Here is a 16,083-nt window from a genome sequence, read left to right as displayed (position 1 = left end):
TTAATCATCGCACTTTCTTTTTACACTTGCCATTTTATGATTTACCCTTCTTTATACGTCCCCTTTATCCGTGCAAAGCATATTGTGAATAAAATAACATCGTGAAAATAAGTGCGACTTTTAATATCCTTTCTGTGATTCTAAAATGTAAAATACGATATATATATATACATATTCTATTTAGTTAATATTTGAAATCCTTCGAGCTCCTTTCACGCAGCTCCGTGTGTTTCTGGAGCGGCCGTCAGGTGGCAGTAGCGCTCTCCCGATCCGGGAGCCGCCATCTGTCATGGGAGTCGCGTGTTATGAACCGCGAAGCGTGCGTGGAAGTTTCGAAAAAGGATTCGGATTCGAATGCGGCGAGGTAACTAGCCGCCGTGCGGATAAACGCGAGTTAACCTGAAAATGGCCGAATCGTGCGAGTCGGTGGTGTCAAGTGCAGTGACCAGTGTTGTGCCCCACGGACAAACAAAAGTGCCCGAAACGCCATGCCAGGAGGACGCGGAGACATCCGGTTACCCAGGTACGTAGGCCCCGCTAGAATATCCCATAGCTGTTTGAAAGCAGTTTATTCAAACGCAACTGTCGAGCGCGGCCATGCAACAAGTGGCACGGAGCGCTCTTGCATGCCGAACAGGACCGTGTCAAGAAATCCCCGGCCCCGTATGGGACCGGCCAGCATCCTAGCATTTTCTAGCTAACATGTCGTCGTCGATCACGTGACTCATCGTTGACCTATGCGACTTAATTTTCGCGCGTACCAAGTGTCAAGAACGTCAGCGCGTCGCCGACGGCGTTCATCGCGTTCAATCGTATTTATCGCATCACCCGGTGACCCGTCAGATGTTATCGCTCGAACGTTTAGACTATCCGATAACGTTAAAGCCATTCGCGATCATTTTTCATCCCTTCTCGCATCGAGGATACCTTGTTTCTTTCGCGTTTCATAGGTTTTTTTTAGTCCACGCACGGAAGATGTAAACTTAAGGATACCCCTTCGCTCCGAGCTGTTGGTTATCCACGCGTTTTATTGAAAATCGTTACGGTTGACAGATTTAGCATTACGTTACTGCTGGAATGATTATCGGTAGACAGGTGGACAAGGAAATCGAGAGACAGCTTTCTGAATCGGAGTAATTCCACGTATGCTGAAACTGATCTTAAGTATACGAGTGTGACTTTCCTGGAGCAGAACGGGATTGTCCGTTTAATATGTTCGGATGTAAAATTGATGGCGTGCATAATTAATTTTGTTCGTCGTTAGCGATAAATTCGTCGGGACACTCCTCTGAAGAAAACACAACGAGTTCCTATACCGGTTTTATTTTATTTATTTTATCTTCGTTTGGCTGGCTTCGAATTTTTAATTTTCGTGGTGGCGCTGTTAAACAAGTTGAAGCGGTATTTGCTGAAAGTGTAGGACCTTCGTTGTAAATAGTTCGCGCATCTTGTTTCCTTAACGTTTCGTTCGTTTCTTCAAACGTCTCGCGAATTATTTGATACGCGTGGCCATATAGGTGAATATACTAATTCAATTGTCACGGAAGTTTTGCAGACAAACCCACTTATCGACGAAAAAATTATGCAGCGATAAGTTATCCGCGATAAATTTAAACCGCACGTTTGATACCCGAGATTCCCCGCATATTATCTTCCTGTATTACTCAAACGAGTTTCGCACTCCTGTTACTGATAAGAAAAACGTTAATTACAATTAGTCATATCTTTTACCATGCATCGATATCTCCTAACACTTGTAAAATTACTAATCTATGCAAATGTGTACGCATTGCGGGTTAATAAGATGTACATATGTTAAGCTGTAATCTAAATTTGCAGATTATCTGAAAATTAATTTAGTGACTAGTGAAATTTAGGATTCTTTGTTGACCATCTGATTTTAAATGTGTTATGATCTGCACGTTTTTCCATAGATGCCGCTACTGCTATCTTATAAAAAGTATAATCGTAACATTCTTGCATCCCCTTAGAAATACCTAAACCTTTTTATTTCCAATGCGAGTGGAAAATATTTTCAACTAGAATAGGCGAAATAGATTTAGAAAACTTTGTTTGGTGCGATGGAAACAGATGGCGCAACAGGAACCTCCTTAATGAGAAGCGAGGCGATAGTGGCGCAACCATACAATAACCTACACGCTGCTATAAACAAAACATTTACTGACAGTCATATATTTCGTTACGTCACGCGATTTTGTAGGTTAAAATTGTAAAAAATTTGTGAGAATGTTAGAGCCTATCTTAGCAGAAGACAGCACGTATACGAAATTAGTCCCATCGTTGGAAGGAATATTGAAAGATTTAGACGAGAAAGCAACACATCACGATTATTTAGTTGCCTTAGTAATAGTGTTGTTAGCAGAAGCTGGTTTTTACTTGTCACCGCCGGACAGTGACCGTTCGAAACGGTACGCGCAAACATTCGATACCACCTACATTTTAAGAACTTTAGCTTTCAACTATGTGTTGCAAACTACATTCATTACAGACCAAAGCTAAGGTCTCTCCATATACCGAAAGACTGGAAGTCACAAGAAACAGGGATCTACCAGCTGTATTTTCAATTGCAAGACGTTCCAGACATAATATGCAAGCTAGTGGCAATCCCTTTGGGAGATACCTTGATTCTTAATTTCTTTCCCCTTATGGAAGGGAAAACAACTTATACTATGTGCGTACAAACTTTAAAGCATGTTAATCCTTTTTCGGGTGAACTTAGCGGAAGGTATATAAATCTCAGAATGATATCTCACAGGTATAACGAACGTAGCGATATTAACCTATACGATCTAACAGCCATTGTATACGATCTCTTATAACATTATTTGATAGGTTTAAAGACACATTGTCCACTCCAGTGCGTACAGACGTTTTGATCAAAGCAAAGGTGATGGGCCCTAGTCTTCAAACTATCCCAACTGAGTTAAAACTTAGAATTTTAAGAATGTTGGATACCCAAAGTTTAACAAAAATGGCACAGTGTTGCTTACAATTCTATCAACTTTGTTCACAAACTCAATTGGGGAAGGTTTGCTGCTGAGAGACAATTCATAGTGGAGACACCAGGAATGAATCATCAACCGTTATGTATACAGCGTTATACAATGCTTCGCTACAAGTGATTCTAAGAAACTTTAATGTAGCGTAAGAATTGTTCTAGGGAATAAATGTATCCACGTATTCTGGTTTGTAAGATTTTGTAAAAGATAAAAGATTGTGTAATAATAAGATTTATAAACTGCGATTTATCACAATTTGTGAATTGTATAATGTACTATTCATATGCGATATCTATATATAGTTATTAAATATATAGTTTAATTAAATAGATATATTTAATTTCATTTGTTAATGAGACCAATCTTAAGAAATGCGTGCAAATAGTACGCACTGAACTCTTAAGAGTTCTGACTTCACGTCTCGATTGTCCGGAACGCATCGTCGCACAGATATGATTTTGTTATGTGAAATTTATGGACTATCATTAATTCATTATCGTAACCGACTAATTATCGTTTTGTTTGAATTCTCGATAAAGCAGTGTGATGTTAATCAATCAAAATGCAGTTGGATTACTTTACTTTCTCGGTTCATTTAAGTCGATGATTACAATAATCGAATTATCAAAATACATTAATCATGTTTTTCAGAGTGCACGTTTTTCATGCGTTTTTTTTTTTTTGCTTTATTAATCATACCTGAAAATGAATACTCGTTCTTAACTGCATTTTAATCACTGATAATTTACCTTGAAATTCTTCTCAGAACCAAATTACACAACACATTTTCCTTAAGTAATCTGAAACGTTGTAAAAATAGATATACTTGAAAAGATGTTTTTTTCCACTTTTATTTTCAGGTATTTACGCGTTGGAAAATTTTCCCTGACTTCGCAAAAACAATATTCCCCACTTCCTTTGCCTTTTTTATTTTACTTCGATTTATACGAGAAAGAAGTAAATTTGTAATAACCGCGAATTTGTCTCTTTTAGCGGACGATGCAACGAAGCCTCCAGTGTGTAACGAAAATACGGAGAACGAGGAAACCACGACGCAAAGTAATGGTGATACCGGTGAGTGATAACCAGCAGCGGTTTTGTTACTGCTCTGTTGCGTTTTACTTTTGGTATGTACGTCAGATGGAAGCATACTTGACTGCACTATCGATCTGACGTACAGTGGAAACAAAAAACCGTAGAAACTAACGCGGTTTATGTTCTGAAAGCGAACACTTTGACTCGAGTCCAAAGCGTTATCTCAGCCAATAAAGGGTGAATTACTTATATGCACTACGTAGCTACGCTTAACAAATTCATAATTGAACATCACTTGCACAAAAAGTTTGAAATTGCTATTTTTCTGTTAGGATCCCCCCCCCCCCCCCCCCCCCCAAAAAACAGAAAGAAAACTAGAAAATGTATATATTCCAATGGATCTGCTTTGAGTCTATTAACATGCGAACGTTGTTAAAAATCCTGACTGCAGGCCTCGAATTTCTACTATACAATACGAATGGACAATTTATCACGTGCATCGGTGTTTTTGCCGTTTACGATGCGATTCCATCAATCTAGAAAAGCAGACTATTGCATTTTTGATGCCAACGAAATTGCTGAAACCGTACAATCATAAAACATCGACGCACGAAACGATAGCCATCCCTTTTTCCTTCTTTCGTCTTTATATGCGCTCTTTCTTGCCACGGTTTTGTATATCGAGATTAAAAGGAGGCGTAGATTTTTATCAGCGATTCTCTCGAATTTATTTTAGCGCAGGGCGTTTTACTCGGAGGGTAGAATTTTGGATAATCGAGATGTCGATGCAGAATAGGGTATCAGAGGGTTTCCTTTGCAATATTTCATAAACCCTACCCTCGGATTAGGTCGATCGTAGTAACAGTTAGGGTTGGCTTCATGAAAAATGATGGTTTGCTCGGATCTCTGATTTTTATAGATTCGAACTTATGGCCCCTGTAAATATGAAAACCTCCAGTGATTTATCGCTGTCGCCTATCGATCTCGAACTTCCCTCTTTTTTTCTCTGTCCCCTGTAATCCAACAAATTCGTTCACCTTTTTTCGACAAAAAAAGCAACCCTTCGATCTTGACACTGCGCGTTGTTCGCAACGCCGCCTCATGCCCGAAACGGTGTAAACGGTTTAATCCGCGAAACGCAGTTGGACAAGTGAATTCGCATGTCCCACGCGATCCCACAAATCCGAAGACTGGACTCGATCGTTAGACACGGAACGGTTGATAATTGTTATTATGGCCTCGATACGGTGTCGAATCGCTGCAGGGAAATGATTGAAACGTTTCTGCAAATCGAATGGTCGCGTGTAGCCTGTAATGAGCGCGTCCCGCCGTTACGAACGCTCGATTTGCCGTTCATCGTTTTAACAGGACCATCGCAGAGATTAAGTGAGAAAGCAGACAATTGTTATTCGAACCCAATCTACGAGATTTCCATATCGATTCATTCGTTGCCATAGATTTCGGTTTTACCCATTCCTTTTTGCTTTCGAGCGAACGTTTTAGTATTTAACATCTGTTGCTATCAATTTGATTGTCTGAATATATATGTTTGTTAATTTCATCAAATTTGCATTCTAAATGATTGAATTATTGAAGTACACATGTTAGAGTAGTTTATGATTTCAGTAGTGCCACGAGGAATAGAAAGTTTTCCTAGCAGCAATATCTTTGAACGTGTCCATGTTCGATCCATTGCTTTCCTCCACTCGGTTACAAAAAATAAAAAGGGTGGAATCATGGGTTCAATATTTACGCGATTCAGTCCCGTACGTCACGTGCAGGCGATTTATCGTTGTCGTTTCCCTCATTTTTATCGTGGGTTCCTTCGCACCGCTACAAACGGTGTGACTTCTAATATCCTTCCTTGCCTCGCTACAGCTTAACGAACTGCGAAGTTTTGGCACGAAATCGTCGAATAAACCCGGCGAAGCGTAACCGGCAACGACGTTCGCCACGTTCCTGTTTCGCGACACTTTCCATCCTGAATTCTCATTTAGCCACCCCTGCGAGGTAATAAAAAAAAGGTATCGTCGATTCGAGGTATCCTACGAATTCAGATTGCGATGTAAACTTCGCTTATTTTAGATCCTCTAAATCCTTTTAACGAATTAAGAGTAGAGGCAATTTAACTATTATTACTATACAATTAAAAATTGACAGAGAAGGTAGAAATAGGGGTGATGAAGTAAGGTGCTAAATTTGGTGAAAAGAAAAGATAGATTCCCATTTTTTATCCACGATCAATCGTTACTTACACGGTCTATTTAGAACGTTCCCAAACACCTTCGATGCACACACGTAGCTGTCAATTAAGCCACCAGGATCGCGTGCGAGTATCAATTACCGTTCTTAAACCGTAGGCGCGATTAAAACGTTTGTCCAGGACTCGTGTATTTCCCGTCAATTAGAGATTCAGCTGCGAGCGCGATAATAATTAATAGCGGCGAGGCGGGGTTGTTAACGCACGAATTTAGGACGAACCCGCGGCGTAAGGTCGTCTAGGGAACTGGGTCACAGCAGGTGGCGACTTACGGAACGAGAGCGGCAACGAGGGAGAAAGGCCGTAGGAAGAGTGCACTTTTCAAAATCGACCGCTAAACGCTCGTTCCGTGCTCGCGGGGGATGCATATCCCCCTTTCTCTCTTTTATTCCCGTAACGCGCGATAGTCTTGCCTCATTTGCTCCATTTATCCTTCGTCCTTCCCGCTTTTTTCACTTCCTTCGCCTCATCGTCCTCATCGCGTTACATCATCCCCCAGCACGACGATAAGCAACCCCGCGTCTCGCCGGCTGTACGCGACCTGCCGAAGTGGTTTGCGCGACCTACTTCAATCAGCTAAAGTGGAGCATTGTTGCGTAGCACGCGCTGTGTTAGTCGGTGAGATATGTGTCTAAAAGATTGTGCGGTTTCGCTGTAAATAACAACGACAGAGGAACAATAGCGACTCCTGAATATTCAGACTCTACCCTTAAGACTGCACTAGCAGTAACTAGCGTGATTTTCAGAAATACATTTATGAGATGATAACACTGCACGACGCGTATATAAAAACTGTACCAACAAGCATTATAATATATCGTAACTAAACGAGCACGCAAGGAGACGGATAACCGATGTATCTTCCTACGGGGTCGTTGCCTTCTAACCCTCTATTCGCATCGTACAACTTCGCTCTAACCAGCGGCGGTACGAGAATTAGAGAATTCGTTAATCACTGGACCACCCTCGTTGTTGGCTCTCGATACGATCGAAAAGGGCGAGCCGTTGCACGGTGATCCTAATTTTCAAATGGGACAGTGTCCCGCTAGGATGGAGCAGCGGGGATCACGGGAACGGGATAGCGCCACGCTAGAGCATTCGTTATTCCGGAATCGGGACTGGTTCACGATTCTAGCTGGTGTGCGGTACTATGTCGTATGCGTATTTCGAAGCCCGGTAGCGGGCTTAAGCTTGCGCCGTTTGGCCTTCCTCTTTCTCTCTTTCTCCCTATCGCGCCGCCCCTATGCGCTCTCGTTCGCGCCACCGCCTGAATCGGCCCTCTCCGTCCCACCAGCGCGGGTGTCGACGTTCTCCGTTCTCCGGGTTGCTCCCTGGCTCTCTCTCATCCCCAGTGCGCGCATCGAACCCGTCCTGGACGAAAGTCCTTCCCGCTCCGTCGCGCGTACCACGCACGTTTCTTCGTGCTCGACCTATTCTACGCTCGCACGACCGGCGATCGTCGTGACACGCGTGCACGCCACCCTCCCCGTGGAGTCGTCCAGTGCGATCGTCCGCCTCGTCACGGACGCTGGTTTCTCGTCCCGGTTTTTTTCAATCCGCCGCTGACGGATACCGCGCGTGTGTGCTGTGGATCGACAGGCTCGATCGAAGGATCGCGCGAAGAGATCGAAACGGGAAGTGAAAGGAAAGGCCCGGCGATTTTACAGAGGCCCTCGAAGAGGGCGAAGCTGGGACACACCAGTGCGCGGTAAATACGTCGATGGTTCCCCTGTGCAAGTTTCGAGAAGATCGTTCGAAGCGAAAGTCGAGACATCGACGTTGGGTGGTTAGGGTTTGCGACTCGGAGGCTTGGACTTCGCCTCTCGGGAGTCCTTGCGGGGAAAGTTTATTTCGCGCTGAGATTTCGCTGTGCTACGTACTTCACGCGGTCTTTTTCTATGTGGCTGGTGATTTTTGCTAGCCTTGTTTCTTGTTTCTCGCGATCGTTTGATGTTGATTTTGTAATTCTTCACGGAGCATCGCATGCTCGGTTGATCGAATGAGTTAGTCGAAATTTGTAGGCCAGTAGGTAGTCGTTAAGACTTGACGTTTATATTGTGCAAACGTGGCATTCGATGAAAGTATCGTGTTAATTATACATAGAACGATTTCGTTGTTGGTGTTTGAGCTGCACCATAGAGTTGGATGGCTGGTTTGCTTTGCAAACAGCAAATCTCCTAATTGTTTTGAACGGCCTACAATTTCGTGATTATTCGGGACACGAACAGCAGTGGTTGTTTAACGGGAACCGTCCAAGCGTTTACAAGCACGTACCGTTTATGAAAAGAACTGAAAGCGTAGCTTGCAGTTCGCCTGGTTTTAAAAGGCCTAGCTAATTTCTGCTCGTGAATGAAATATTATTTTTTATTCTAAAAACGCGTGCATCTTGTTTCTGTTTTAATAGACACGAGTACAATACTTCCATTTATCGATAGCCGAGGCGAAGAAGTTTACAGGAAAGCTTCGAGATCGTTTACTCGCAGAATACATAAAGAAGATCGAAAGCCAATAAGGGAGTTTCCCGTCGTTAGCGATAATTGCCCGCTTCCGCATAAATTCCAGCACTGAAGCCCCGAATCAATCCCTACCCGAACAAACTTGTGTATTCCACCGGGGAGCATCGCGCAGCTTTTTCATTTCGCAATTTACAACGTTGCATCGGCTATTAAATCACACGCTCCCACCGTGCGAATCCGATGGAACCGGCACTCACCGAGAATTTATATTATTCTCTATCATTTACCGCGTTTAATTTCGAAAACGACGTAACGCTCATCGATATCACCGAAAGCAAACCCGTCTGATCCATAAGCCGCCGCAACTTTCGCACAATACCGAGGTGAATTCCGCGTAAAACAACACAGGGAACTCGGAGAACTATGCATACGAAAATATGGAGATTACATTTTTGAATATTATTTCAACCGACGCGTTTTCACCGCGAGAAATCGTGGAACGAATTTCATCGACCGAATCCGTTCTCCGCGTCTACAATCCTGTTCGCATGGAGAATTGTGGTAGCATCGATTAATATCCCTTAGCCGTTTCGTACGAGGGTGCGCGGCGAAAAAAGTTCCTCGGCCTCGGACGCGATCGCGTCAATTTCAATTTCTCGCGGACGCGAAACGATACTGCGCTGGCAGATTTGAATCGCGAGGACCGATCGGAAAATAAATCCCGCTAACAAATGGGCGGTCGAAGGGGTGCCACGAGGAGGGTAATCGCGGATCGAAGCGGAACGGGGATGAGAGTGGTAGCGCGGGGCACGTTATTAGCGGCGTACTTTCGATTTATCTAAGGGAGGCTGCTGGCTCTGGCCCTCCACCAACAAAGGCGCGGTTCAATCTCTACTCGGGGGTCCCTTCCTTTTTCTCCCTCGGGCGATCGATCAACCCGCAAGCTCCGACGTATTAATAGCCGCGGTATAAATTTACGCGTGCAGAAACGGACGGGCGTCGCGACGCACGGTGACAGCGTTGCTTTTTCCATACCTCTTCTGTCGGTTCCTTCTCCTTCCGTTTCTCGTTTGCGCTCTGAGCTCTGCAGGGGCGTTTCGAGTATTCAGACGACGGCACTCGAGAAGCTTTCTTGTCTTCAGACTTCTTTGGGGAAATAACGCGATCGATTACAGCCCTTTCTTTAAGAATCAGATATCGTTACAAATTACAAAGTTTAAAATTGCGCGTTGTAGGTAGTTAATCGCGAGACGCCACCTTGTTGTGATATAGTCCGTGAAAATAGCTGGGGTTGCATTTTTAGTTTAGTTTAGGGGATCGAGGTATTATCTTCCTCATCGAGGGTGGAACAGGGGTTGGAAGTAAGAGTCGAGCGAGCTCGTAGGGTGAGCAGAGGTAATTTTGTCCGGATGGTTGTCGCACGATGTACTCCAAAGAATTACACTCCACGCGAGTGTATTATAAAAACATCCAATTTTATAATCACACTTATTTCAATCAAAAATAATGCACACCCTCGTTGAATTCAAAGCTACACTCTCGCAAACCGTTCTCCGCAGTAACAAAAGCCGCGCACTCGTAATTAAAACGATTCCAATAAGTCGACGTAAGAGCCGCACGAAACGTGCCTGCCGAAAGCTAGCTCAGCAGAGGCCATCTCAGCCGCGAAGAGGTTGAGATCATCCAGGATCGATGTCTCGACCTCGCTTCACCGCGTCGAGAGGAGCCTCGCTCCCACGTTCTTTAATCGATCTCCTCTATCCTCAGAGGTTCGAGAAGAACAGGGGGTGGGGAAGGAGAATGTAGGAAAAGGAACGCGTTCTCTCAGGTGGTGTGTGCGCGAATGAACGACAGGCGAAGAAGGGAAAGCAGTCGATGAAAGTTGGTGGTGCGTACGAGGGATATCCGCGGTGAACCGGATAGCAGTGCTCGGTGGTGGACAAGCGAGTTCCGCGCGATGCCAGCCAGGCGGCATCGGTGAGGCGAGCGTGGTCGCGGGAAAAGTGGAGCCCGAGAAGGGGATCGGCTGCCGTGCGTACGAACGATCGCGTTTCCCTAGAAGGACCGCCCGTCGTGCCGAGGACATCAACGTCAACCTGTCGCTATCCGAGGTGTTAAGTCTGCTGGACCACGCCGACGACGACGACCCTGGCACGTCCGAGGAGAACCGGAAACGGGCCCTGTGGCAGTTCTATTCGACGGGGATGCTCACGCACAGCCACAGCGACGGAGAGTTCCCGATTTATTCGCAGGGTGAGTCCCGCGGATCGACCGGACGGCGTCCTCTCCTGCGTTTCGCGCGGCCCCGTTTTTAGGTCAACGCTTATACGTACCGATCGCGACTGTTCTTCTCGAACGTTTCATTGCGCATGCAAACGCAGTCGCTGGACGCGAACTCGCGAGGTATTTTTTCAAGCAACGTCGCGGCGCGGTCATTGGCAGAGATTTAGATTTCTCATCTGACATCGCATAGGAAGCATATATCGTCTATTTTCTAGACACTCCACGATATTACAGTCGTCTAAATATACCTTCGCGTTCCTCTAAATACGTAATCGTTACGCGTTTCGTCGAGTGAAAGTCCAGAGCGTGTTACACTAAAGGAAGAAAAGTTATTGTGATTTATTAAAAGTCATATCATTAAGTGAAAGCTGGATCTTTCTCTTTTATATACGTAATAATTTGCCAAGTTCCCGAGGCGCGTGTAATACTTTCCCGATGTAACTTGCGTGCCCAAACGAACGCAATAAAGTAATTCGAAAGTAATTTTAAACGGGTGTACAGCTGTAGCAACCGTGAGGCACGCCACGAATTTCCGTCATTAGTCCAACCGGTCATTCAGTCACACCGATCCTAACGAGTTTATCGGTATTAATGCCGATCGTGTTTATGGGTCATCGGCTGGCCTAATTCCAACTTGATCGAAACGGTAACTGGTGTCCTGAGTAATTGAGCCAAACGAGCAGTCGTTGAATTTATGCGCAAGAAAGACCAAACTTTGATGCGTCCTAGAGCCAACTTCCCGAATCGGAAGTTTCGTTAGCAGTTTACTTAGATGTTCATTATGCATTTGAGATCAATGGAGAGATGATTGGAATTAATGTCTCATGAGAGAAGGCTCGTTTTACCATTAGTACCCTTAACGAGAATAGAAAATGTCACGAAATAACATATTCCTTCAAAGAATGATAACTCCCTTCCTCATGAAAATTTCACAAAATCCCATTCATAAATAGATGATAAGATCCCCGAGAAAATCAGGTCGCACGAGGATCAGTAGATCCAAGTCGAGGTCCTTGTTTCGTGCGACTGGCTACAATAACCGACAGCCAGCGCGCCAAGAGGGAGAAAGAGGACGCGGAGGGTGCGCTGAAGCGCGTTATAGTCTCGTCGCGACCGCACCAAGGGGGAACACTGCCAAATTCGCTCCGCTCCAGATGCGTGCCTCTCGTGGTTCCGTTTCAAAAATCGAGGTCCCACCGCAGCGAATATTTACGCGATTACGTCACGACGAGTGGCGAACGGGCGCAGCGTTGCGCTTGCCGCAACACCGTTTCCTGCATCCTTCGCCGTGTCTTCCACCCGAGGCGGACAGCCGGAGGATGTGGCTGCGCAATCAATTTTCGCGCGGACTTTTAATCGCGCCTGTTTTGCGCAACGGAAAATTCATCGCCAACGATCGCCTACTCCCACGATTGCGTCACGCGCTTTAAGTTACTCGCCGTGGATGCGTTATTAAATGGCGATCAAGATACGCGTAGCTGTGGCTTCTCTGAGAACGGGAATCAGTTCTTTTTTCTAGGCATGTCTTCGTGTTTTTCAACAAATCGATGCACGGATGTACGACGCACTGGTTAATATAACTTTTTAAGTCTATTGTAATTGCACGAGCATGTTTTTTTTAATGGTTTATCGGTGCGTACTGTTGTTAATACTCGTAGAAGCTTTTCAGCGGCTCTGCAGATGGAGTTTAAAAAAGTTTGTTCGAAATCTATTTGGATACTGGTTATATAAGAGTGAAAGAAGGAAAGAGACAAGGTTGTCTCGAAAGTAATCTAAAGAAATTTACTCTTTCGAATTGCGACAGGTTCTTTTCTACTTGCGCGTATTCACAGGTTCGAATATCGTTCGAGAAATCGCGAGGAGACCTAATAGACGGGGCAACGAACTCCCGCGAGGTCGAATGAATTTTTGAGAAGTTAGGTGCGAACAGGTTGGATGGATGTTTAGGAAAGTTCGAGCGGCGCTCAGTTGTCGGAGTTTGAACGGGACACGCGTTTCGCTGGTTTGTGGATGTTTCAGAACAGTTCTCGGCGCAAAATAACGGGTAACGTGTGGGTGCATGTGCGTGTCATGCGCGTTCGCAGTCTAATCTTAATTGGTGTTGTTGTTGCCGCGTTAATTGTAGGGTTGACGCTGTCAGAGTTGTATGGCGGTGTATACGAGTAATTGTAAGGATTAGAAATCGTCTTATTTTCCGCGTTCAGCTACCGCGGCTTCCAATTTCGTATTTAACTCTAAGCTCAATTTAATTTATTCAATCTCCCCGACCTGATAGCCACTCAAATATTTAACGCAGTTCGATAAACTGAAATACGTTCGCGAAGTTTCTTTATGCGCTAATATTTATCGAGTTAATTAATTTTCCGAGATTCAATGAATTTTACAGTGCACCTTAGAGCTTGAGCTTCTGCTCGATACTCGGAGCGCATCGACGTCTAGAGAAATGAATAACCAATTCGATTAATTATCAGAGCTAATCGCACGAAGGGTTTGGCTGAGAAACGCTTACAGAATTCATCTCGTATTTTTGCAACGATTTTTGCAACGATTGAAAATGTGAATCCGGCGAATCTAATAAAATTTGTTTAACCATTTATCTGTTTCCGCGCGGCAAGCAAACACGCGATACAAAAGTTGCGGCGCGTTATTAAATTTCGCGCTCCAGAAATGCAGCGTTCTCGTGAGTTTACGATACGTCCGTTTTTATTGAGGGTCCGCGAAAGCACTCGAAACGCTCCAAGTTCTAATTAGAATTTCGGTGCTCCGTCCCGAAACGGCCGTAAACGAGGGAACTATGCAGATTCGCGGATGCACGGAGATGCAGGTCTTCAGGAACGACAGGGAACTCGTCCCGCCGCCATTTTAAAATCCGATCTTCGCCGTAAATTTGTCGAACGCGGTGGCTGCGAAAATTCGAGAGAAAGTTCCGAGATAAAAGTTGCTTTTCCGCTGTTTCGCCCGATTTATTCGCGCCCGATGCTCAACGACCGTGGCGGCTCTACAATTTTTGCTGCGCGTTGCACTTTTAATTAGTCGCCCGTAAGATATTGACCTCGATATCGGTGATAAATAACAGACAAAACTCTCCACGGATCGAAACCCCTTTTGATGCGTACAAACTGAAACGTAATGCTATAATTGGTAGTTTCATTCGAGTGGATGTTACAATTTACAGAGAAAATGGAACTGCGTATGGTAGATTAGCAGCAAGAAAATCAGAAGCAAAATATAAATTACAGTGCACGCGTTCTAATCGAACATTATTCTGAATCATAAGAAATTCATTTCATACCGTCCATTCTCTCGATCCGTCTCGCCACCGATGAGACGAGGAAGAAAATTGCTATTAGAAAACAGCGTGGCGCGTATCGCGGCAGTTTTCCTACGGGCACCAGGAACGAGTTCCAGAGTCGCGACGAAAAATTTCAAACAAAGGCGATACATCATTCCCGGACTGTTCTCGGGTAGATCTTTCGCGCGACAACTTTCTTGCGTGATGTTCGTCGCGTCGAGCATTGCTCACGGGCGCCGAACAACGGCGAGGAGTTCCCGCGAAGGGGGTTTGATTTATCGTAGGCGGAATCACCGCGCGGACGGCACGAGAAAAGCTGCAGATGCGACCCGGCGACGTTCCCCGTTCGAATGGTCGATAAATCGCGCGTCAAGCGGCCGCTCGCGAAGAAAGCCAATTTACATTTTGTTTTCCGCGTCGTTTCCGCCGCTGGCGGGCCACGCCGGACAGGTTTACGGACAAACTCGCGTTTCCTTCCGGCGCGGGAAGTCGATCGGGAATAACGCGGCTGATAGGCGTTTTATCGTTCCCGCCGACCATTAATCATCGTTTTGTAGCCGCGGCTCGATACGATCCCGGTCCGCGTTGCTAGCAAATGGTGAATCGTGATGCGCGTCGCATGGCTTGTTAATTCTCGTATTAGTGGGATTTCGGTAATTGTAATACGTATACCTGCTGTCGCGACTCGGCTATTCGTTTGTGTTTGCATGGTCGCTCGTTTTACCAGCGAATCTGGCTCTGTTGCTCGAGACACAGTCGCGTATGATTATATATTCTGTGTTAAATGTTTATTAAATATTTCCAAAAAATCGCATTCAATCCTACAGATTTGTCCACCATCGCGATGCTACTATTACGAAGCAACGGGGAAACAGCGCAGGTATATATTGTAAATGGCGACATAGTAGCATCGTTCGTTCATTATTAATATTCCTCGCGGTACGATAAATCCGTCGTCGAGTTCCCATCGTGATTTCGTACGTATCAGAGGGGACAGGGCTCGAAGTTTAATTGCGCGCGACATCCTCGCGTTTTCGTCGCAGTGGCTTCCGGTGGTGGCTACTTTCCATCGGGGTGCCCGCTTATCGATTCGACGAGGACCAGCGTTACGGGGTTTAATAATGAGTTCGAGGGCGATTTTTGATTTCCCGCGCGACGCGCCACGAAATAGGGAAGAACGGGACAGGGTGGAGAGGAGAAAAAAAAAATGGTTAGCGGGATGCGTCCGTGGAATACGAACGAGCCACAGTCTATTTCAACCGTCGAACGATCGATAATTAATAGGAATTCGCGTTTGTCGTGCCTTACCATCGCGCGCTTCTGTCCCTTTGCCAGGGGAACTGATCAAACGGTTTCTGAAAAGAGCTCCGTGAAACGCCATTGTCGTTCGAAACTTCTGGGACGATTGCTTCCGGCGGCGGTAAACAACTAAACTCGTGGCACAAACGGGGTTTCGTTCGATTTCTGTATTAACTTTTTATGATTTTTACTTCCAATTTTGCGAGAGAGATCGCACGATTAATCGAACGATTTTCAATACTACTCAAAATTTCGATAACATAGCAAACCTTTATTACGAGAGCTTTGATCAGCTGAAATTGATTACCGAACACGCTGAATTTCGCAATCATTGGGATCTCCTGGTAACGTGTTTACAGGAGAAAGGAACAAATGAGAGGCTCGTTCGTATGCGAGGTGTCTTATCAGCGCTAGCTGGAACCGAGTTATCAGAGGGGC

At 45.1% G+C, this 16,083-nt stretch overlaps 2 protein-coding genes across 3 annotated transcripts in view; both read left to right on the top strand.

Annotated features, from left to right (window-relative positions):
* The first annotated feature begins 373 nt into the window (after positions 1 to 373).
* Positions 374 to 16,083, top strand: part of LOC143426409 (phosphatase and actin regulator 2) — a 266,425-nt gene continuing 250,715 nt past the window's right edge. Inside the window, exons 1-2 of the mRNA XM_076899851.1 lie at positions 374 to 523; positions 4,014 to 4,094. Of these exons, the coding sequence (XP_076755966.1) occupies positions 406 to 523; positions 4,014 to 4,094 (199 nt within the window). The 5' untranslated portion in view covers positions 374 to 405. The remainder of the gene's footprint in view (positions 524 to 4,013; positions 4,095 to 16,083) is intronic.
* Positions 2,187 to 3,689, top strand: LOC143425854 (F-box only protein 7). Of its 2 annotated transcripts, none has more exons than XM_076898899.1 (3): positions 2,187 to 2,429; positions 2,510 to 2,692; positions 2,854 to 3,689. In XM_076898899.1, exons 1-3 carry the CDS (start codon positions 2,248 to 2,250, stop codon positions 3,059 to 3,061), a joined length of 573 nt encoding a protein of 190 aa, XP_076755014.1. In that variant the 5' UTR covers positions 2,187 to 2,247; the 3' UTR covers positions 3,062 to 3,689. The 2 variants fall into 2 exon arrangements, with proteins under 2 accessions (XP_076755014.1, XP_076755013.1); XM_076898898.1 differs by having other exon boundaries at positions 2,510 to 2,776; positions 2,854 to 3,687.

Source organism: Xylocopa sonorina, chromosome 8 (assembly GCF_050948175.1).
Source record: "Xylocopa sonorina isolate GNS202 chromosome 8, iyXylSono1_principal, whole genome shotgun sequence".
NCBI classification, from domain to species: Eukaryota; Metazoa; Arthropoda; class Insecta; order Hymenoptera; family Apidae; genus Xylocopa; species Xylocopa sonorina.
Note: the sequence above shows the minus strand (reverse complement) of the source record. Positions and strands in the feature narration are given on the sequence as shown.

Coding starts and splice junctions, on each gene's coding strand:
- LOC143425854 (XM_076898898.1), top strand. CDS start 2,248: ATGTTAGAGCCTATCTTAGCAGAAGACAGCACGTATACGAAATTAGTC. Junction 2,430..2,509: donor GACAGTGACCGTTCGAAACG/GTACGCGCAAAC, acceptor CATTCATTACAG/ACCAAAGCTAAGGTCTCTCC. Junction 2,777..2,853: donor CTCAGAATGATATCTCACAG/GTATAACGAACG, acceptor ATTATTTGATAG/GTTTAAAGACACATTGTCCA.